Source organism: Leopardus geoffroyi, chromosome C1 (genome assembly GCF_018350155.1).
Source record: "Leopardus geoffroyi isolate Oge1 chromosome C1, O.geoffroyi_Oge1_pat1.0, whole genome shotgun sequence".
Taxonomy (NCBI): Eukaryota; Metazoa; Chordata; class Mammalia; order Carnivora; family Felidae; genus Leopardus; species Leopardus geoffroyi.
The window spans coordinates 143,224,430-143,247,135 of NC_059328.1; the positions used below are offsets into that span (position 1 = coordinate 143,224,430).

Genomic DNA, 22,706 nt, shown 5'->3' on the forward strand with positions numbered 1-22,706 from the left:
TGTGATCACAGGTTGAAACTATTGTTGGCTTTAATCTTGTGATCTGAGGATGCCAAGAAAGACCTGAGGCTGATTATAGAGACATGAGGCTGGGTTTGTAGTGTTAAATTTGAAGTTATGGACAAACCATAAAATATCTAAGGGAAACTTGACTTTTAAGATTCAGTTTTCAGGTTGTTAGCACACATTGTTTTGGTTTTTTTTTTTGTTTTTTGTTTTTTATCTTAGAAGGTAAATCGTGTATCTAGGAAACTGGGATATGTGGGGGGTATGGGGAGGGTGGGGAGGGTTGGATGGAGATGGTGGATTAAATCTCATGAAATGACAGTGAAGATACAGTAATAGTTGGAGGTGTGGAGGTAATTGAGACCTAGGTGAAAAAAACTGTGACACAAATTCTAGAATTTTAAATTCTTTGAGTGATTTATGATGTAAATGTTTCGAAAAACTAAGAGGTTTATAGGACCCCCTCAGAGTGCTTTATTTCTTGCAAAAGTGTTAACTGATGAAGTTGATAGCATGTTTGCTTGTGGTTTTCTTTCTAGTTGGAGCAAGTAAAAAAACAAAATACCAAGGAAAACTTTTTAAAAGGAAAGCTGTGCTCGGTAATGAAGTAAATAAATGAATCTAAAGAAATTACTTTGAAATACTGTTTTTTGATCATCTTTACTGAGAGATATCTTTACTGAGGTATAATTTACATATAGTAAAGTTCACCAGTTGTGTTTTCCAAAGTGGCTGTACCATTTTACATTCCATCCAACACTGTAATAGAGTTCCAGTTGTTCCAAATCCTTTACCAACCCTTGGATGTTGTCAGTCTTATTAATTCCACTCATTTTTATGGGTGTGTGTGTGTGTGTGTGTGTGTGTGTGTGTATATATATATATATATATATATATATATATAGTAACACGTCACTTTGGTTTTAGTGATACCTCACTTTGGTTTTAATTTGCATTTCCCTGATGATGTTGAGCATTTTTTTACATGCTTGTTTGTTATTTGTGTACCTTTGCTGAAGGATCTGTTCAGATCTTTTGCATATTTTTAAATATTGGATTGTTTTATTATTGAACTGTAGGTTTAAAAAAAATACATGTTCGGGATACAAATCTTTATCGGACATATATCTTCGAAGTATATTCTCCTAGTTTATGTCTTGCCAATTTTCATAGTCCTAAAGTGTTTTTCAAGGACTAAAAGGTTTTCTGATGAAGCCGAATTTAGTTATCTTTTATTTAAGCGGTTCAAGTATTTTGTGGCTTGTCTAAGGGATCTTTGCCCAAACTCAGGTCACAAAGGTGATCTCTTCTATGTTTTCTTCTAGAAATTTTAAGGTTTTGTTTTTATGTTTGGGTCTGTGATCGATTTTGAGTTAATTTTGGTACATAGGATGAGGTAAGGCTGGAGATTCACTTTTTTTTTTCAAAAAAAAATTTTTTTTTCAACGTTTATTTATTTTTGGGACAGAGAGAGAGACAGAGCATGAACGGGGGAGGTGCAGAGAGAGAGGGAGACACAGAATCGGAAACAGGCTCCAGGCTCCGAGCCATCAGCCCAGAGCCCGACGCGGGGCTCAAACTCACGGACCGCGAGATCGTGACCTGGCTGAAGTCGGACGCTTAACTGACTGCGCCACCCAGGCGCCCCTGGAGATTCACTTTTTATGCCCCCCCCCATATGTATATCCAGCTGTTTAAGTACCATTTGTGGAAAAGACTGTTCTTTTTTCATCAACTACCGTGGTATCTTTGTAAGACCAATTGACCATATGTTTGTGGTTCCTGTTTCTGTGTTTTCTGTTCTGTTCCACGGATCTTTGTTTCTATCCTTTGTCAATATGGCAGTTTCGATTACTGTCTTTAAAATCAGGTAGTGTGAATTCTCCAACTTGGCTCTTCTGTAGAATTATTTTGGCTATTCTAATTCCTTTGCATTTTTATATAAAGTTGACTATTAGCTTGTACATTTCTAAGAAAAACCCTTCAGGATTTTGACTGAGGTTGCATTGACTCTGTAGATGAATTTCAAGAGAACTGACATCATAACAGTATTGATTCTTCTGAATGATGAACATGGCATTGCTATTTATTTAAGTCTTCAGTATCTCACAGAAATGGTTTGAAGTCAGGTCTTGCATGTATTTTGCTATATTTATCCCTAAGTATATCATGATTTTTAGTGCTCTTGTAAGTGATAAAGAAAATAATTTACAACAGTCTTTTTCTTAGAGAAATACTATTTTTGAACAACCTCTTACTGCTTCATTGATACCCATGCAGAGAAAGGTGGCTTATGGTACGTCATTGCATTTTCAAAATGATGTCCTGTACTTGAAAACTATCTTCACGGCTTCTGTACTGTAAACAGCAGCCTTGGGTAAATGTTGAAGTTTACTATTCTGAGCTTGGTTCTTTTTTTTTTTTTTTTTCAACGTTTATTTATTTTTGGGACAGAGAGAGACAGAGCATGAACGGGGGAGGGGCAGAGAGAGAGGGAGACACAGAATCGGAAACAGGCTCCAGGCTCTGAGCCATCAGCCCAGAGCCCGACGCGGGGCTCGAACTCACGGACCGCAAGATCGTGACCTGGCTGAAGTCGGACGCTTAACCGACTGCGCCACCCAGGCGCCCCTCTGAGCTTGGTTCTTAAGTCTAGTCCTAAAGGAAATGGAGGCAGGTGGTAAGGGCATGATTAAGACCTAATGACTTGGCTTCCAATTTTCTGTCCTTAATGTTCTGTTCATAAGGATGCTTTCCTTGCATGTGTCAGACGCTTGTTGACTTCAGTGGAAGGCAGCTTCCTTCTCCTGGTCTTTCCATGCCATCTACTCTGAGGGTTCCCTTTTATAAATGATACCCTTTACAAATATTACAATTCACTCAGTGCAGCACACACCTCTTGAGATTCTCAGAACCATGTAACTGTGTACCAATGTGGTTGTACACTTTAAATTGGGGCAAATGAAACTTCAGAGAATCCAATTAGTATAAACTGTAGGCAGAAATCCTTAACATAAGAGTTTGCCATTCTTGGATAAAGAAGTGAGATGTGTATACACACACACGCGCGCGTGCGCGCACGTGCGCAAAATGGAATATTCAGCCATAAAAAAGAATGAAATCCTGCCATTTACAATAACCTGGATAGAGCTAGAGAGTATTATGCTGAGCAAAAGAAGTCAGAGAAAGACAAATACCTTGTGGTTTCACTTGTGGAATTCAAGAAACAAAACAGATGAGCAAAGGTGGGGAAAGAAGGTAGGCAAACCAAGAAACAGACTCTTAACTATAGAGAACAAACTGGTGGTACCAGAGGAGAGGTGGGTGGGGGATGGGAGGAATAGGTGACAGGGATTAAGGAGGGCAGTTGTGATGAGCACTGGGTGTTCTATGCAAGTGTTGAATCACTGAGTTCTACTCCCCAAACTAGCGTTACACTGTATGTTAACTAAGTGGAATTTAAATAAAAACTTAGCAAACTTAAAAAAATTAAAAATAGTTTGCCATTCTTTCAAATTCTTGAGTGATTGAGAAATATTAGTACTTTTATCTAAATCTTTAACTATCTAATGGTTTCTGCAAGAAATTAAAAGCTGCTGTTGCTTCCCCCCTCCCCCCCTTCAGGACCAAAACTTTGTTACTTTTCTTTTCCTCCCCATGTTTTATTTGTATGATAAATGGTTAGCCCTGGACACTTTTAAAAGCGCTTCAATATGCGAATCCTGTTTGAGAAGGCATCCTTAAGTAACGTTTCTGGAATATGTAGTATGTGGAAGAGAAAGGTTTTATTCTTCTCATTTTTCAGATGAAGAAACAATGAGGCTTGTTTATACTCCCCTGCAGTTTTTAGAGGAAGAGTACTCTCCAGGGATTTTGTAAAAGTTTCGTGAAATCATAGGTTGTAACTATAGTCTTATAATGTAAGTCTGTATCTTTAAACATAACTGAAAACATTCCAAAGTCTTTGCCTAACAGGAATATGCACATTCTGTTTGTAGACCGAGTAAAGACAGGGATTCAAGTATCCAAAGGAGGAACTACAATCTAAAGCAATTAATAAGCTTTACTGTACAGAGGAGCCACTTGGGGAATTTAAGACTGTGGATTTTTGAGTATCTGGTGGATTGTGTCAGGAGAATGTTTGCAATTTAACAAGCATCCTCGATTGTTTTAAATGCTAGTTTTTGGTAGTAAATATTTTAAGGAATGCCAGTCTGAAAGAAGGGAAAGCTTTGGCCCATGAGGGGAGAGAATGAAGATGTGAAGATTATCTCTAAGGTTTTCCAGTATAAATCTAACCTTCCATCACTCTGTCCAGTTCTTACATCCTCAACTTACAACTCTACTTAACACCGCTACATGTCCAGCGCAGTCAGGGTTCAATCTTTGCTTAGGACAACATGAGATAATAAACTTTATTAGAAGTATGACCTGACTATCAAATTTAATTAAAACAATTTTTAAAGTGGGGCGCCTGGGTGGCGCAGTCGGTTAAGCGTCCGACTTCAGCCAGGTCACGATCTCGCGGTCCGTGGGTTCGAGCCCCGCGTCAGGCTCTGGGCTGATGGCTCAGAGCCTGGAGCCTGTTTCCGATTCTGTGTCTCCCTCTCTCTCTGCCCCTCCCCCGTTCATGCTCTGTCTCTCTCTGTCCCAAAAATAAATAAACGTTGAAAAAAAAAAAAAAATTCAAACCCATTCCTTTAAAAAAAAAAAACAAAACAATTTTTAAAGTGGGGAAAAAATGATAAACTATGAAAAGGATTAAATAAGTTCAATTAATATTATCTATTAAGGAATGAATTGTAGGGTGTTTTGTTTAGGAAAGACCTGTTGAACTAGAAGAAACTTTTGCTAGTCTAAATAAAGGAAATTATTTGGAAAAGTCTCATTAAAAGTTATTTTCAGTCTGAGGGTTGTAATGGAACACTTGGAAAGTTGTCCTCTCCTCTCCGACCAGGAAAATGATTTCATATTCAGAGCTGAAGAATGCTTCAGGGCTCTCCAAGAAACTATGGCTGTGGAATGAATCTGACATGCTTATTTTTCAAGTTTAGTTTAGTGCAGAAATGGCCAGCTTTTAAAGTTGGCAGATGGAGAAAGAAGAGTTGTACAGTATTAACTGTATGTTGCTACACTGTTTAAAACCCCTTATTAACTTCCTGTTGTCTCTCCAGTGTCTCTCATAGGTCTCTCATAGGTCTCTCATAGGTCTCTTGTTGTCTCGTATGAGATGATCATTTGACATCCACCTTTTCTGTTCCAAGTTACATTTAGGTTCTTATGCCATTATCTTTCATAAACTGTATTACTGGAACCCAGCTAAACCCATGATGTTACCAGCACATTTCCCATGCTTCTCTACTTTTGTTTCCTTGTACCCCCATCTGGAAAACTCCTCTGTCTCCTGCCTTTCACACTGACCCAGGGTATCTATATGCTGCCTGCCCTTTAAAACTCAATTCAAAAACCACTTTTTCCAGCGAAGTTCCTTTGATCTTCTCCGTTGGAAGAAGCCATACCTTTCTTTGAACTTCCAGAGGATCACATATGGCTCTTACCGTATTCAGGATTGTATTACAGCAATGTCTGTTGTGTCTCATAGATCAGATTTAATGCTTTGGAATGGAATTTGTTTCATTTTGTGCTTAAAAAAATTTTTTTTAAATGTTTATTTATTTTTGAGAGAAACCGAGAGAGACAGAGACAGAGGATGAGCAGGGGAGGGGCAGAGAGAGAAGGAGACACAGAATCTGAGCTGTCAGCACAGAGCCCGACGCGGGGCTTGAACTCGTGAACCATGAGATCATGACCTGAGCTGAGGAGGGACGCTTAACCAACTAAGCCACCCAGGTGCCCCTCATTTTGTGCTTTTTACACAGTGTCTTGCATAATGTGTTTTGGATGAATGAAATAATAAAAGGATCAAAAATTTTTTAAACTTGGTATTTTTCATGTTAGTGTCAGGAAAGAGAGACCTGCTTGTGATAGCAAGATTTAAGGTGTTCAGAGGCAGGGGCTTCCTTAGCAAAAAGTTTTCTTCCAGTGATAACCACAGAGACCCTTCTAAGTAGGAGTGCAGCTGACACTCATTGCCTCTGGTAGTGGTTACACAAAATTAGAGTCTCAACTTGCCTTCTTAATCGTCTATAATTGTGAGTAGCTAGAGTCTTAATAGTTTTTCCTTATTTTCTCTAAATTCTCCTCTTTCTTCATACCCGTACTTTCTGTAGGTGCGAGAGTCTGATAGCCTGTCTGAAGTTCCAGAATTTGTTTCTGTCTTTTTGGGGGAAAATGGAATATGCATTTCCTTGGGGACTCTGGTACTCTTGATTTCTTGGGGGACGCTAGATCTCTTTGTGAGAGACGTTGTTTTTAGTCGTATAAATGGTTGGCCCTGTGAGAGCTGAGGTGTTATGAGTTACCTTAGTCCTTCCTGCTTAGGAGCCTTGATTCAGATCTTGGCACCCCTCTGCAACCCCCCACGCCCATGCCATCGCACACACATACATACGTGTGCTATTTCTTGGCCTCTGCTGTACTTTGTAACTCATCTCTGTCTATAAACAATATTAAAAAAATTTTTTTTTAAATGTTTGTTTATTCTTGAGAGACCGAGAGAGACAGTGTGAGCAGGGGAATAGGCAGAGAGGGAGGGAGACACAAAATTCGAAGCAGACTCCAGGCTCTGAGCTGTCAGCACAGAGCCTGGCGTGGGACTTGAACTCACAAACCATGAGATCATAACCTGAGCTGAAGTCGGACACTTAACTGCCCAAGCTATCCAGATGCCCCTATATACAATATGAATATGGTATCTTATTATGGTCTTTTTTTCTCCCTGTGTACTCACGTTAGCATTATCCCTTTTAGAGGGTAAACCCCTTGAGGACTTGGATTATTCCTGTCAACAGAGCTCTGAAGAGCACTTAGCACCAAGCTAAATGCTGCAAATTAGCACACACTAATGGCAATGATAGTGATTGTAATTATGGCTCATTTAGAGACCACAGTTTGCTGACTCAGCCTTGGGAAAGGGAGCCCAACTATTTTCAGCTTCTAGGAAGAAAAATCATTCAAGCGTAGTGAGCTTATGTGCATAAAAGCAAAGTCCTTTAAATTTTCACTATCTAAAAATTATGTAGGAGCAGAATAATAAAACATTAATAACGGCATAATGATGGAGACCTCTGATTCATCCCTAAGGGTGTTTAAGCAGTTTATGTAGCTCTGCTAATAGACTACCAAAATAGAGCCAATGACCCTGTGACAGTCCCAGACGTGGGGACAAACTCGGCACTAAGTGTGCCCCCCCCCATGAGCCATTCATTTCCCAGAGATTGCCTCGAGTTTCAGATGTCTTGCTATAATTTCTTTCCTTTAACTTCAGAATATTAAGGTGTAAGATAAACTTGAATGAAATTCTGTTTGATTTTGGAGCTGCTTATCCAATTTATGGAGTGGAAATGCTTCTGACATGCTTGTTGTAAGTCCAGCTGACACCAAATTAACCTCAATTAAGTAATTTCTCATGTAATTATACACATGGATAGAGAGGATGCAAAGGACCAGAAATGTTTTGCTAGATGAGTGGAGTGCCCAATTCCAGACTCTTATGTAGAAAGGCTTTCAATGACAAACTTTATTAGGTTTAGATGGAGAAAGGAGGGCATGGAGGAAGGTTCCAAAGAAACAGTTCAGCTGGTTAGAACCTAAGGCTGCCTGTCTGTGTCTAATGAGAAAAGGCCATGTTGTAGCCTAGCTGATGAGTTCCGTTGACTGTGACTTCCTTAATTAACCCAGTATGTATATCCCTGCCCAGCCCCTTCACTGAGTTCCTTTAAGAATGGCCTGGTTGTCTGGTTTGGGTTGCCTTAGTCTTGAACCTCAGTTATTAAGTGGAATCCAATAAATGCTTTGCCTTTTCCTTTTCTGCAGAGCAGGCCTCTGCATAGGCAAGGTAACCTTCCTGGTGGCCAGTGAGGGGAGGCAGGAGGCTAGCTAGCATAAGCATTAGTAGATTGAATTAGTGAGAAATGTGTAATTATGGAAGTCATTAGGAGATACACCAGGAGAGATGCCATAGAGGTTTATCCACAAATGTCCTTTAGCTGTGACATTAGTTTGAGCTAATTTATATCTAGCACAGAACCCACTGGGTATGTTGACAATCTGTTTACATGCTTTTAAACTTTAAAAACTTACCCCTAATTTATGAGAGACGTGACTTGTATAGGATTTTTAGAAGAAGTTTAATTTTTTGAACATTATTAAGTCTATGTGGCAAGTATTCTTCTTTGTACTGAAACTCAAATAGGACATGTTTCTACCCTTTTAAAAGCTTTTATTCTATCAAAAGCTAGATAAGCACATTTACTGTGGTATAGTAGAACAAGGATCAGAGAGTCAGAAAGCTTGAGTTTGAATCTTTGATGTGTGTGTGTGTGTGTGTGTGTCTGATTTAAGGCAGATAATTTATCTCTGAACTTCACTTCCCCCATCTATGAAATGGAGTTAATATCTACTTACCACATAGGGAGGCTTGAGTGCGATAAGAGGTTTAAAGAATATGGTAAACTGTAAAGTGTTACTGAAAGATAAGTCAACAATCTTTTAGACACAAAAAGCACTGCCCCAGATGGAAAGGTAATTGTCTTCTTGGGTTTGCATTAATAAAGTCGTTTTTAGCAGGGAGAAGAAATTTTGAGATCATTACTGGAGAAATTTAACTCCTAGGTCTCTAATTTATTAAAATACTTGCAATTGACATAGCAGCTTAATGAGGATTCTGGGATTCTTGGATGTGAAGGTGACCTGGCTGTGACATCTGTCATCCCATTAATCCTTCACCACTCCTTGTGTGTCCCTCCCTAAGTTGTGCTCTTGGTCTAAGAAGAGCACCATCCTTGATAGAGGAGTGCCTTTCTTCAGTCAGAAGTGTATAAGTAGCTGCATTCCCTTGCTACAGACTCCAAACAAGCTCTCAAAGTCCATTTGGAGTAGAACGTAGGGTGTCAAGCTTGCAAGACTCCAGACACATCCAAATGAGGCACTGCACATGGCAGTCTGCCTTTCCTTGGGGGACAAAGATTCTCTGGTCCTAAGGTTTGTTCCCTCCCAGTGCATTTTGTGGCCTGGTGTCCTGAATGTTAAGAGGTAACTGTGCACTCTTTGCTTTGAATGCTTCTGGGGAATGATTAAAAAGCCCCAGAGCAATTGTTATTTCCCATCCAGAAACGTTTCATGAAGAAAGTTTGATCACACAAAGAGATAAATGGCAGGAGGTCAAGATGGTGGTCATGTTATATAATTGGACATTTTGAAGGAAATTTGGATTTTATTTTTTTATTATATTTTTTGTTTTAGAGAGCATGAGTAGGGGAGAGGGGCACTGGGAGAAAGAGAGAAGAGACTCTTAAGCAGGCTCCATGCTCCATGCTCCGTGCAGAGCCCACTGCGGGGCTTGATCCCATGACCCTCAGATCATGACTTAGGCTAAAGTCAAGAGTGAGATGCTCAGGGGCGCCTGGGTGGCGCAGTCGGTTAAGCGTCCGACTTCAGCCAGGTCACGATCTCGCGGTTCGTGAGTTCGAGCCCCGCATCGGGCTCTGGGCTGATGGCTCAGAGCCTGGAGCCTGTTTCTGATTCTGTGTCTCCCTCTCTCTCTGCCCCTCCCCCGTTCATGCTCTGTCTCTCTCTGTCCCAAAAATAAATAAACGTTGAAAAAAAAAAAAATTAAAAAAAAAAAGAGTGAGATGCTCAACTGATTGAGCCACCCAGGCACCCCCGAAATTAGTATTTTAAAAGCTCTTCCAAATGACATCAGTTCATATTGACAAATCACCATGATTAAAGAATACTTTTATCCCCAAGAATAATATTTCTGTATAATGGGACTCAAGTCATTAAGCTACTCGTGTCAGTGTGATGTTGGGCAACGACGTAACTAGTTATTGAAAATCGCTCATGGGATAAGCAGACCTGGAGGTGAGGATGATGGAAAATTGCCAGCCAAGGCGTTTTTGGCTTTCAGTGCAAAACCCCAAATTCTAATATATAGAGGAAAAAACTGTTAATTTAAATAAATACAATGCCAGTAATCCTTCCAATATCCTTCAAAGTAAATGTGTTTTGGCGAGGTGCTGATATTCTCCAGAGTAGTTACCCAAATGTTTTTATTGTGCAAACGGCCATATTGAAGACACGGGGCAGGCGGGGGCGGGGGGAAGAGGTTTGGTGAGCCAGATGCTGGATGTGTAAATCAAATAGTAGCCCCTTTTGAGATTAGACAGACAACTCCAGGTTTTAGGAAAATGACTGGGGCTTTCTTTGTATTGTTTCTCCATACCAGTTTTATTTAAATCCCTGGATGGAGGCTTGAATTTTCTGAGTAGTAGATACAATGTAGACCTCCTATGTTGTGAAGCGTCAGGCTTCTTTATGTTCTGTTGTGTTTTTTTTGTTTTGTTTTGTTTTGGAAATAGATTAGTAAATTATTCAAACAAATGAAAACTGTGTAACAACAGCAAATTTTTGTAAGCGCGTTGGAAAAAGTATGTATTAATTACAGACTTCTATAATTTCAGGGGAATAATTAAAAGGAAATACTTACAGGATCAATAAATGCATATTTGATAAAGCCCCTCTGGATCACGACAGTCTTGAGCAGAAAATGGAGAAAGGTGCATTTATTGATTGTCAAAAATGGGATTCACTAATTGAGTGGATGACAATATGTTACGTGTGCTAGTCAACCAGATTTTGTTGTTTTAAAGGAAAAAATACAGCTCTTCTGTTGTGAAGATATTATGTAAAAGAACAATCATTAGACATCTCTCAGCAACTGTCCATAGATTTAAATGTCGGTCCTCAAGTAAATACCACATTGGTCAGAGTAAACTTAATGTTGAGTTTCCTGTGTTAGGGACCTTATATTTAGAGGTAGGAGGTATTTGCTATAGCACAACGGAACACAGTTTGAGTTGTTACTGGCCATAGGAATTTTTAATTTGGATAATTGGATTGTATTATTAAAAAGAGTAAGTTTTTCTGATATCCTGATATATCTCTGGCATTATCTATTGTCATACATAAGGTTGGATATAGTAACTGGCTTCTAGATGGTTTATCAGTTCATTTTTTGGAGTTTTTTTGTGATTATTTTAGTCTTCAGCTGGGCTATTGTTAAAGCCCTGTGGCAGTTGGATCCTATCTGGCCCCTTAGTGAAGTGATGGTGATTTAAAAACAACAACAACAACAACAAACAGAAAAAGAAAAAGGACTTTATACATAGACTATTTGATGGCACTAGAGACGTCAAATACCTGTGAATTGTTATTTAGAAGTTGCTCGCAGATTGGAAAATGGGTGGGGGAATAATTACAAACATTATGCTGATCTTTTTTGTTAACAGCTATGTTGAGAATCAGTTCATCTACTCTAAAATGTCTCCTGATCATCTTCTTAAATGTTTATTTATGTTGAGAAAGAGAATCCCAGGAGCCTGAGGTGAGGCTTGATCTCATGAACCATGAGATGATGACCTGAGCCAAAATCAAGAGTTGGATGCTTAATTGACTGAGCCACTAAGGTGTGCCCCCTGATCATTTTTAAATAAAGGGGAAATATGGACAGTTGTCTCACTGCAAGTCCCTTCCATCTATTTTAAAGCATTTTAAATAACAATAAAATGTATGTTTTCACTAATGAGATGATCTTTTTGATAATAATGAGATGATCTTTAGAAAGGCTTTTCTATATCTATAAGCAAGAAGACTTGAGTGGACCAGGAAGGATGTTGTGGTTCCCTGTGTTGGAAATACACATGCTTGAACATGCTGGCCAGTTGTCAGTGTTGTGAAATACTAAAACTCCATTGTGGCATAAGCAATAATCAGGTTAAAAAGAATTACTAGAAAAGCATCTTTTCAGATTGTTGTTGGAGGACGCCCTGATAAGAATTGTTTTGATTTCATGATAAATCTTAGTTTTTCCTTTTAGTGCTGATTCATTTAAACTTTTTTTGTGTGTGAAGGGTAGCATATGTCCAGAGAAAGTTGTGAAACCTAAGAACAACACAATAAGTAGGATAAAGTCAGCACCTGTATGACTACTACTTGGGTCAAGAGAGAGAACCTTGTGGCCTCTTCGGTCACTTGGAATTTCCCTTCCCCCACTTTGATCCCCTGTCATTTTTATGCTAATCATCTCTTCCTCCATCCCCTAGTTGTATAGGTATGTATCAATAAATAAAATCACCTATGTATATGTCCCTATTAAAATTTAATTTTGCCTGTTGTGTAAATCCATAGAAGTGAAGTCACATTCTTTTTGGTTCAACATCAGGTTTATAAGATCCATCCATATAGGAGAATATGGTACAGTTTGTTCATTTTCATTGGAATATAATGTACGATTATATGAACATAATACAAGCATTCATCCATTTTATAGTTTGTGGGCATTTGGGTTTTACCCAGTTTTTTACTGCTGCTTATTCTGCTTTGGACATTTACGGTCTGTAATACCTGATAACACATGGGCATGAGTTTCTCAAAGTGTGCTTCCATCCATAGCATCTGTATACCATTTGTTAGTAATGCAGATTCTCAGGACCCATCCCAGATCTGCATTCAAATACTACCTTGGAATATATATTATATATATTGTATGCTTATTTTAGTGACCGTGCTTTTGCTACAAATATTTCCAGGTTTTCTAATTTGGAACTACTTCGGGAACCCATTAATGATTATATACGTGCATATGTACTCATACAAAGATACACTCACTTGAGTCTCTTAGCAATTGACCCATTCCTCATTTTTGAAACAAATTAGTTTTATCCAGTTTGAGTCAAGTTTTTGGTATTTTTGAAAAATAACGTTCAAAAGAACTATTTGCCAACATTGAAGATAGTCCAAAAAATATGCAGTAGACGGAAGACCTGCCCAAAGAGGACGTGAATACACGTTGCGTGAAGCATCATTCTAGAATGAGAGCAGTGGAGCACTGAAGACATAGTGTACTGACTCCACAATAGGGCAGACGTGGGCTCAAATCCACTGCTAACACTGACGAGCTGTGTCGACTGAGTTTCTCTAAGCTTCGGTTTTCTTCTTTGCAAAGGGAGGATAATAACATTTACTCTAAAGATTCAAAGCCATCAGTACATCAAGATCATCTGCAGGGTCACACTAGTAACTGTGAACGCATGTCAGCCGTGGATCAGCAGTATTAATCTGAGTGGGGTGGGTGGTCACACCTTCGTAGCCCTCATGCTTTTTACTTTTGTGCTTCCTGCAGGAACGATTCCAGGTGAAGAATCCTCCCCATACATACATTCAAAAGCTCAAAGGCTATCTGGATCCAGCTGTAACCAGGAAGGTAAGATGGATTTGTTTGCACTCTTTGCTGTCCCTTCCTCATTGGTGAGCGGGCACCTCCTGCACTGGAGGGGACTTTCCTTCCTCTGCATTATAGCCTCTGCTTGAGCCTCCAGCAAGACAGCCACCATGAGGAAACAAAGAAGAAAGCCATCCTTCTCATGTAAGGAGGTGTTAAAAAGTGCTTTCCTGAGATGGGAGTCATGTACCTCGGATGGTTATTGAGTCACTGCCATTTCTAATCACACAGGGCTGCGAGTCGAGTCCAGAGGTGTTAAGGCCCCTCAGAAAGCAGGCTTAGCAAAGGGAATACTTGTCTTTCATGCTTTGGTGCATTTCCAGAGGCCTTGAAAAATCACTGTGGCTTTGTCATCCCAGCTGTGTGCTCATATCCTGTGTTGATGCTATTAGCAGCTTCCCCCGGGCCTAACCCTGCCCCTGGCCCCAAGAAGGTAGAGAGAGAATAGCTGATTCCGTTCTCAGCTGACTCTCTCCTTTTACAAACAAGCTGTGCTTTGTGCAGCCACACAATTGGTTTAAACTGATGCCTTGTGGTAAAGCATGTAGCCTGGCACAGCCCCGCGGGCTGGGATCGGTCCTGGGATGTCTCAGGGCAGAGCTGTCCTCGCTCAAGATGGGTACAGGCACTCTTCACCAGATAGCACTGGTTTTTTGGTTGACCTTCCACAACTCCTGCTTTCAAGGCTGCAGCAACAATAACTTGAGCTGAATTCCCTCTGTTTCAGTGTGTGAGTCATGAGAGAAGAAAGGCACACTTTTCCTAGTTGCCCACTGTTTCTAGGGCTCTTGTAATTCTTTTCGAATCTTTTTATCTTCTGCTTCCACTCTAAACATCTCCACCACCCCCATCCAAGAAAATCGAGCAAATGAGAACAGCTTTTACTTCCTTTTGGAAGTTTCCTGACCTTTTGTCCTGTGGTTAACATGAGACAAGCAGAAGAAATACAATCTAGGGGTGATGGACTGTAGACCTTTACTGTCAGCTAGATGCCATATGTGACTTGACTGTGGTGCAGACTCCTCTTCTAAGAATGTACCTGTCAAAGTATCATAATATCCCCACCCCACAAATATGGCTCATGCATGGTTCTTTTCTGAAAAGAGCCTCTGTCAGTCCCCCTGAATGAGTCTGTCCCCTCTTTCTTGTCTCCTTTTCCAAGGATATAGCAGCCTTCAGTTTCATCAGATTACAGAGGGTTAGATGAAAGCACCACCCCTTTTCCCCAACACAACCCAAAAAAAACCAGGAGAATTTTTTGGCTGTTTCTTTTTATAGGGGCAGCAAGATTGTGTTTCATTATTAATTTTTAATTTTATTTATTTTTATTTTTTAGAGTGTGTGTGCCCATGCTAGTGGTGGAGGGGGCAGAGAGAGAGGGAGGGAGAGAGTCTCAAGCAGGCTCCATGCCTAGTGCAGAGCCCAACACAGGGCTCGATGTCACGACCCTGGGATCATGACTTGAACTGAAATCAAGAGTCAGACACTCAACTGACTGAGCCACTGAGGCGCCCTAAGATTCTGTTTTAGAAATAATTTCAGAAATTCCCCAACTTCGGGATGCCTGGGTGGCTCAGTCAGTTAAGCGTCTGACTTTGGCTCAGGTCATGACCTCATGGTTCGTGAGTTCGAGCCCTGCCTCGAGCTCTGTGCTGACAGTTTGGAGCCTGGAGCCTGCTTTGGATTCTGTGTCTCCCTCTCTGCCTCTCCCCCACTTACACTCTATCTCTGTCTCTCAAAAATTAAATGTTAAAACAAATTAAAAAAAAAGAGAAATTCCCTAATTTATAAACCTTCAGGCGGTGGCTCAGACCCTAGGATTAGGAACCCTCATGTTGCTAAGTGAGGCAGAAACATTGGTGTTTATGCGTGGACTGAGTGCTCCTCTCATTTACAGCAAGTTCCATTCCCAATTACCTCAACATTTCTCAGATTCTTAGGAAAAAGGAGAGGATAAGAGCACTCCTTGAGAACGCTTCTCTGAGTCCATCCTCAAGTTCTGTAAGAAGGAGATGCTTGGAGAGAAAAGGTGGCTTTCTCCTGGAAAAGGCCCAGTTCTCTTCTGGAACCATTATTCCTGAGCTAAGCGAAGAATGTAAAACAAATAAGCTGTTTAGAGAGTGTTTTGCTCCATTGCAAATAACTTCATAAAGGACAAAGATGAGGATATCTGTGTGGGCTGACCTTCACTCCTGACCAGATACCGGACCATGTGTTCACCTGAGTGGCCTGCTTTGGTCTGTGCCTTGCCTTTCAAGATCAGTCATTCTGCTGAGAAAAAGATAAAATGGATGTTGAATCAGCTACCCTTGCGCTTTCTGTCAGGAGCTGGGAGTAGGAAATGATCTTTTCCACTCAACTTAATTCTCATGCTTGAAGCCTGGAAAGAGGAAATTTTGCTTGGAATAAGGCACGGCTTGCAGTTAGAACAGGTTTGAGATTCTCAGCTGTACTACAGTGAGGAAAAGGGAAGATTTCAAATTGGCTAAAATTGAAAATCCCGAACAGTCTAGACTGAGTTGTCTTCCCTAACCTGTGTCTGGAGAGCTTAAATACTTTAACTCATTTATCTTTTGTTCACATTGAATAGAAGATACTTAATTTGCTGTCTTGTGAGAACATTTCTTAAGCATATTCTGTTTAGATTTTCTGCTAAATAGTTTTAAGGGAAATCCTGGAGGGCAGGGAAGGAAGAGCCTAAATTCTATATCTCTGTGACCAGGACTCTGCAAAATAGCCTCCTCATTGAATACCAGGCGGTGCTGGTGTGTGATTTGGGGAGGTGCATTCATACGTCGCATGGGAAAAGACCATGAAGAAAGGAGTGTGGTTCTCTGCAGGGTGTGCAGTTGTGAAATGAGACCTGTTGCGTGGATTTCCAGGGCTCCTGTGTGCGCTCATCCCTGGGCCTGCCTATAATGGAGAAGGCCAGGGGGAATGTTCCACACTACTCACTGATGGTACCTGGCTCCTTGTTGCTGCTCCCCACAAGCACATGGTTTTTGTGTGTGGTGTTTTGAAGCATTCTCAATACATTGTCATGGCGCAGAGTGCTAATAGTCATTTCCTATGTGTTAGAGAGGTGGATGTCAAGGTTTCTCCATGGTCCCGAGTCCCGCTGACAGTTACACAACCCTCGAGAGAATACAATACAGGGACAAAGTCAGTTTGGTTTTCTCTGTTACTGTGCAGTTGTAAAACTGTAGTACCTGCCATAGTAAATGCCTGAGAAATGTTACCTGTTACTGTTGTCGTTCCTGGTATCTCCTGGTGTTTTGATGGAGTTGCTCTATTTTGATGTATGCCTCTTAGCCCTTCAGCAGATCCTCTTTATACCCTATTGTGTCCTTGGTGCTACACACGGTGCCCTTGTGGCTGATGATGAGCTTTCCCTGAGGACCAGCAAAGGCCACGGGGAATGAGTCAGAACTGTGCACAAAGCAAAGCTGGGAACGCTGAGTTGCTTTCTAAAAGGCCACATATGCAGATAGTCTGAGACTTGTGACTCTGACATGGGAATGGCCTCTCCAGAGCAGCCAGCAGGCCTGGGAAGGGGTTCCTCAGCTGTGTGGCTGTAGACTCTGCCTCATCAGCGGTCCTCATTGCTGGAAATCTCTTCAGGAGACACCGGGTTTGGATGTCCCTCCAACTGATACATAACTCTTCTGTCATTTCTTAGGCCTTTCTTGACAAAAGAGGGGAGTGGCTCTTTTTTCATTGTTTTGGGGATGCTTTAATTTCATCTATCTCAATATACCCAGATTCTAAAAACCAAGAAGGTCTTTGGAGTTCTTTAAGGATGGCAGTTAGAGGAAACCGTCAGATTGTTGACATTCTTGGGGCCCTGGTGAGAAGCAGGTGGGGTAAAGGAGAAGAAGGTAACAGAAGTCCACCCTTGCTGAGCAGGCTTCCAGTCTTCACCGGGATACCAGGTCCTTCCTGTGGCATGGCAGGGCTTGGATCTGTCCACCGCACATCCTCCCTTTCCAGCCTTCCTCCATTCCTTCCTGTCCTTGGATGCCTTCGTCTTTGGAACTGGATGAGCCTATTTCCACCACAGTTGTGGTAACAGAGGAGAAGGGTCCCTAATATCCTGAGCTAGAATTCTCACAGCCTTTTCTTGAAAACTGTGTAACATGCAGGTGGTTTGGAGTTGTAGCACAAAGAGCATAGAACTCTTCTTAAAAGGCATGGTGTATCAAATGCCCTACTTCCAGAGTGGCCTAAGACTTTGGTTACTCTAAATAAATGTTTCAGTAGGAAATCGTGTTCCTGACAATGGATGTGCATTGCAACTCAGTGATACACGGGGATTATTTAGAGATAAGAGGATAAAGAAGCATATGTTTACTAGCAGAGGGTGATTCATTGAAGAAAGAAAGACCTGAGGGGGTTCTAGAAGGATTGGTAGGGTTTTTATTGGCCAGGGAATGAGGAAGGACATTCCAAAAGTAGGAGAGACCTTCCAAATGAGGGCTCATAGGTAGAGGTAACTCTGAATGCTGACTTTTGGGAAATGTTACGCTCTATAGAAAATAACCTAACAGTCCTGAGATAGCTGCCTTAGAAAGACCACCTTGCAAGGGTGGCTCTTAGTTGGCACTTGGGAACTTGCATTTCAGGAGAGTTCATAACTTTCCCTGATAAGAAGGATTCGCTGTGCCTAAACTGTTCATGCCAACAATACAGTTTATGCTGACTGCCTTCTTTTTTCTTCCTGGGAGTCTGGACTTGTGGTATGTGCTAGGCAGAGAATGCCTAAGTGACCAGCTCTCAATAAAAACGCTGGCGGACAGCTTTTCTGGTGGACGGCATTTCACAAATACTATCATTTGTGACTCCTCTGGGAGAAGACTGTTGGAAGCTTGTATCTGTTTTCCTCTGGACTTGACCCCGTGCACCTTTCCCTTTGCTTAGTGTGCAATAAATCTTAGCCATAAGGACAACTGTATGCTGAGTTCTAGGAGGGAGTCTTAGGAAATCATTGAAACTGGGGGTGGGTGGGTAAGGGAACCCCAACACTTAGGTATTTTGGTGAATATTGTAGGGAAGGGAAAAATAATGTACTTACTCAAAGACACCTAGTATATATGATTTAAGTAATTTTTCAGTCCTTTTGCACAAGCTAATTTTCATGATGAGAATAATTTGTGTGCTTTGCAAAAGGAAATGCAAGAGAAGCCCACTTTAAGAGCAGAGATGTTTTCATATTGTGTTAAACAAGCAGCAGTTACAGCAGTTGATGAAATCTTTTTTGTGAGATTATGTGTTCTTGAATTACAGAAATTCAGGCGGCGTGTTCAAGAATCCACACAAGTGCTAAGAGAACTGGAAATTTCTTTAAGAACCAACCATATTGGGTAAGTGAGCCCATTTAACATTGTAGCTTTAAGGCTTTTGGACACTTTACCAAAAGGCTGAATCATATCCAAAGAATTCAGCTTCCTTGTTGGTCATTACAGATTAAGAGACTGAGGTTTAGATGGGCGGAGCCTTTGTTAGTACTCGAGCTGCTATCAGTAGAAGCAGGACAGACGGTCTTTGATTCGGATATTAATAACAATCCTAAAATTCTTTGCTTGGATGCAGTGATAGTGCTTGGTCTCTTGTGTGTGTAACAATTCCTGGCAAATCAGGAACTCGCAAACAAGTAATGTATCCTGGGATCCTGGAGGATCTCTCAGGGAAGCCTTGCACCTGGTTAGTTGAAGCTGCTTCATTGTGCTTTCTTCAGCTCCAGAAGGGACAAGAAACTGGAATGATGTCACCTGACGCCCCTCATTGCACTTAGGTGTTCTGAGTATCTCTGTCCTACATCCCTAGACTTCAGGACCAGGAGTGTAAATCCACTCCGGAAAATAAAGTTGGGAGAATCTCAACGCTAAGCATTTCTGTACTTGCCTTTAGCGAGTACAACTGTATTGTATTCTCCCTTACTCCTAGAATGGCATAATTGTACAGTACCTTAGATTAAGAGGATTCATCTCCAAGGCAGAATGATATCAGATATGCTCTTTTGCAGCTTTAGTTCTTCGGACATACCTGTTTAACACCCAGCCAGTTATTTAGCCCCTCTGTGTTTTGATTCTTTGAATTTAACAGAGAGAAGATTATAGACTTTAGATCTTTCAGAATTTTTTCCTGTGACATTCTTTGCAAGTCTATTGGAAATGAAGTTTTGCATGTATGTTACATTACAGTTTTGCGGATTATTATGTAAAACAAATACACTCCAGCAATCATAGTTTACTTCTACTTCAGGCTGTGCTTTGGTATAAGCCATTCAAATGGTTCATTTCCACAGTTATTTCAGAATAAGCTTTTTAAAAAAATTTTTTTTTATGTTTTTATTTATTTTTGAGATACAGCGTGAGCAGGGGAGGGGCAGAGAGAGAGGGAAACTTAGAATCCAAAGCAGCCGCCAGGCTCTGAGCTGTCAGCACAGAGCCGGGCACAGGGCTCAAACTCACGCACTGCGAGATCATGACTTGAGCCGAAGTCAGATACTTAACTGACTGAGCCACCCAGGCGCCCCAGAATAAGCTTTTTTAAATTGCAGATAATGCAAGGTTCATTTATAGGTGATGAAGCTTGGGTGAGAATGTTCATTTCCTAAAGGATAACTGCACATTTGTCACCTTGAGAATGAAGTATTTGGAAAATGAACTGATTTCTAAAGTTGATAATCACTTTGTCCAAGAAAATGGACTGTCAAGCAGTGGGTCATAGAATCATGGTATTAGAACTGGAAGAGAAGTTAAGGATTACCTAGTTCTTCATTTACAGATGAAAAACATTCAAGACCAGAGAAGGTGAGTAACCCCTATAAAGTCTATGGCTGTACAGCCAGGTGCTGTGGTTCAAAATGCCATGTTCTTTTTCTTACATAGTCTAATCTGACAGCTCTTTCCCTGAAAGGAAGTAAGGTAATCAGGGCCCTGGGATCAAAGCAATGAGGCTTGTCTTTTGGGGGTGAAAGTGGTGGTGATTTAATACAGTTGGGCATCCAAGCTTAGGAAACTCAAATACTTTCCAATATTTACAGATCAGGAACTAGATTCCATTTGGTAAGGTCCAACCCTGGACTGTTGGCACTTCTTCTTGACTGACAATGGTAGAATGAGCTGCGGCCAGGGTTTCTACAAATTGTCAAAGAGCATTGCTGAAATAATGTGAAATTGACCATCAAATACCAAAGCAAGACAATCCTTTCTGATACAAAGTTGGCTGAAAAGAAGAGCCTGGGTTGGGCTGGAGCCAGTGCAAATCTGCAAGCAATCCGAGTAGTTTGCTGTTTAGGATACTATAGGCATGTTGAAAGATTCTTACATTTCTTTCATCTTTAGCATCTGAAGTTTCCCTTTGTCTACCACCTATTGTGTGAGACTTTGTGAAAGCTCTGGCTGGAGCAGCAGAAAAATTCATGGAGGCTCATTTTCTGGTTGCATACAACCATTTTTTGGCTTCTCCTTACATGGAATGAAGCCACGCACCAGGGCTTTGACCTATCTTGACTGTCCTGAAAACCCAAACTTGAACTGGACTCTTCATTATGAAAACTAACTGGCTTGACCTCATTTGATTGGAAAGTCTTTTGAAGAATTACTCCGTAATGTGAAAATCACCAATTATTACAGTGAGGAATTCTTGGAATGCAATGTGCTATATAAGGTATTCATAGATTTTATTGCCCTTTATTGAGGTACCATAATAGAAGAATAATTGGGTGTCCATTGTCTTGTGGAAAAAGAGATCTTGGTTCAGATTTTTGCTGTGCTCTTGATTAGTTATTAAATAAGTTATTTAGATAAGTTGCATGAGCTCTTTGTACTTACTCTGTGACCTAAGTTAACTTCTTATCTATAAAATGAGGATATTATTTACCAATATGAATGTTGTAAGGTTAAATAAGATAACTTATGAAAGACCTAATATAGGCTCTAATACATAATAGTTACTCAAAATATGATAGCTATTATTGTTAGGCTTATTGAAAATAATGTTTAATAATAATTCAATAATATTATTTTACCTCTAAGGAATTCCATGCAGAGATTGTTACTTTCTCTGTCTAAAATGACCCTGACACCTAGGAAATTGTGATTCCCAGAAATTAAAAGGAAGAATTACATTTAAAATCTACTTGTCTTGTAAAGGTTATTCTTGGCACATGCTTGTATTTTAAGCCTAAAGTCTGAGACTTTGCTGAGATAACATTCCAAGGTACAGCTTTGTCCAGCAAAGGGTTTGTTCTGAGTTGTGATATAAGCCTAAAACTGTATAAATGGAAGCAATCTTCTGAGAAAGAAAATTAATTTTCTTTGAGCCAAATTGAAGTAAGAATTGGACTAGAAGTAATCTTATTCACTTACTCTTAGGAACTATAATAATAGAGAAGAATTGGATTATGACTTATCCAAGCCCTTGAAATGACTTGAAATACCCTTGAAAGGAGCCAAGTACTGTGAGAACACTTTGGCTATGCAGTGTGAGTAGGCAGAGATATCTGTGGTGGTATTTTGGATGTCAGGGCAATAAGATTCAGGTGGTGGTCGTGGTGGTGAGCTGGGTAGGTTTATGGGCTTTATTCCTGGCACTGAGGTATAGGTTCTGTCTCTTTGCAGGTACTTTATTGTAACAAAACTCTCCATTAAGAGAGAAAATTACTTTTCATCCTGAGTGCAAGAACATAGATGTTCCGAAAGATGCTCATTTCACTTTATCTCATTGGAGCTGCAAGAATGGGCATGCGGTCGTGGGAGGAATGTGTCAGTTGGCAGGGAGAAGATTTGTGGAAAGGGGAAGGAGCCCAGAAACTGCTCAGTGAAGGTCTTTTCTCCTGCAATTCCCAGAATCTTGGTGAACAGGGTCTGGCTGGGTCAGGCCAGTGAAAAGAGAGAGAAGAATAACTAAGGCTTTTAACAGGTGTACAGCTGATTTGGGGTGTGTGTATATATCAAACTGTGCTATGATTCATTCTTAAGTGTTGATTCTTAGAAATCCTAAAGATTATGATCTTGTCATTTATTAAATATGTTCATTGTGTTATTTCTTTTCTTTTCTTTCTTTCTTTCTTTTTTTTTTTTTTTTGTGTGTGTGTGTGTGTGTATGTTTATTTTTGAGAGAGAGTGGCAGAGCACAAGCAGGGGAGGGGCAGAGAGAGAAGGAGACACAGAATCTGAGGCAGGCTTCAGGCTCTGAGTTGTCAGCCCAGAGCCCGATGAGGGGCTTGAACCCACGAACTGTGAGATCATGACCTAAGCTGAAGTTGGATGCTTAACCGACTGAGCCACCCAGG

General features: G+C 40.6%; 1 protein-coding gene across 11 annotated transcripts in view; it reads left to right on the forward strand.

Moving 5' to 3' along the window:
* The window catches only part of FMNL2 (formin like 2), a 314,932-nt gene that overhangs the window by 194,424 nt on the left and 97,802 nt on the right, over window positions 1-22,706 (forward strand). For all 11 annotated transcript variants that reach the window (XR_006712882.1, XM_045479839.1, XM_045479843.1 and 8 more), the window contains exons 3-4: window positions 13,310-13,390; window positions 18,692-18,768. Coding sequence is in view for 10 of the 11 variants with exons in the window: in XM_045479839.1 (XP_045335795.1) it covers window positions 13,310-13,390; window positions 18,692-18,768 (158 nt within the window). In the remaining variant the exon portion in view is untranslated. The remainder of the gene's footprint in view (window positions 1-13,309; window positions 13,391-18,691; window positions 18,769-22,706) is intronic.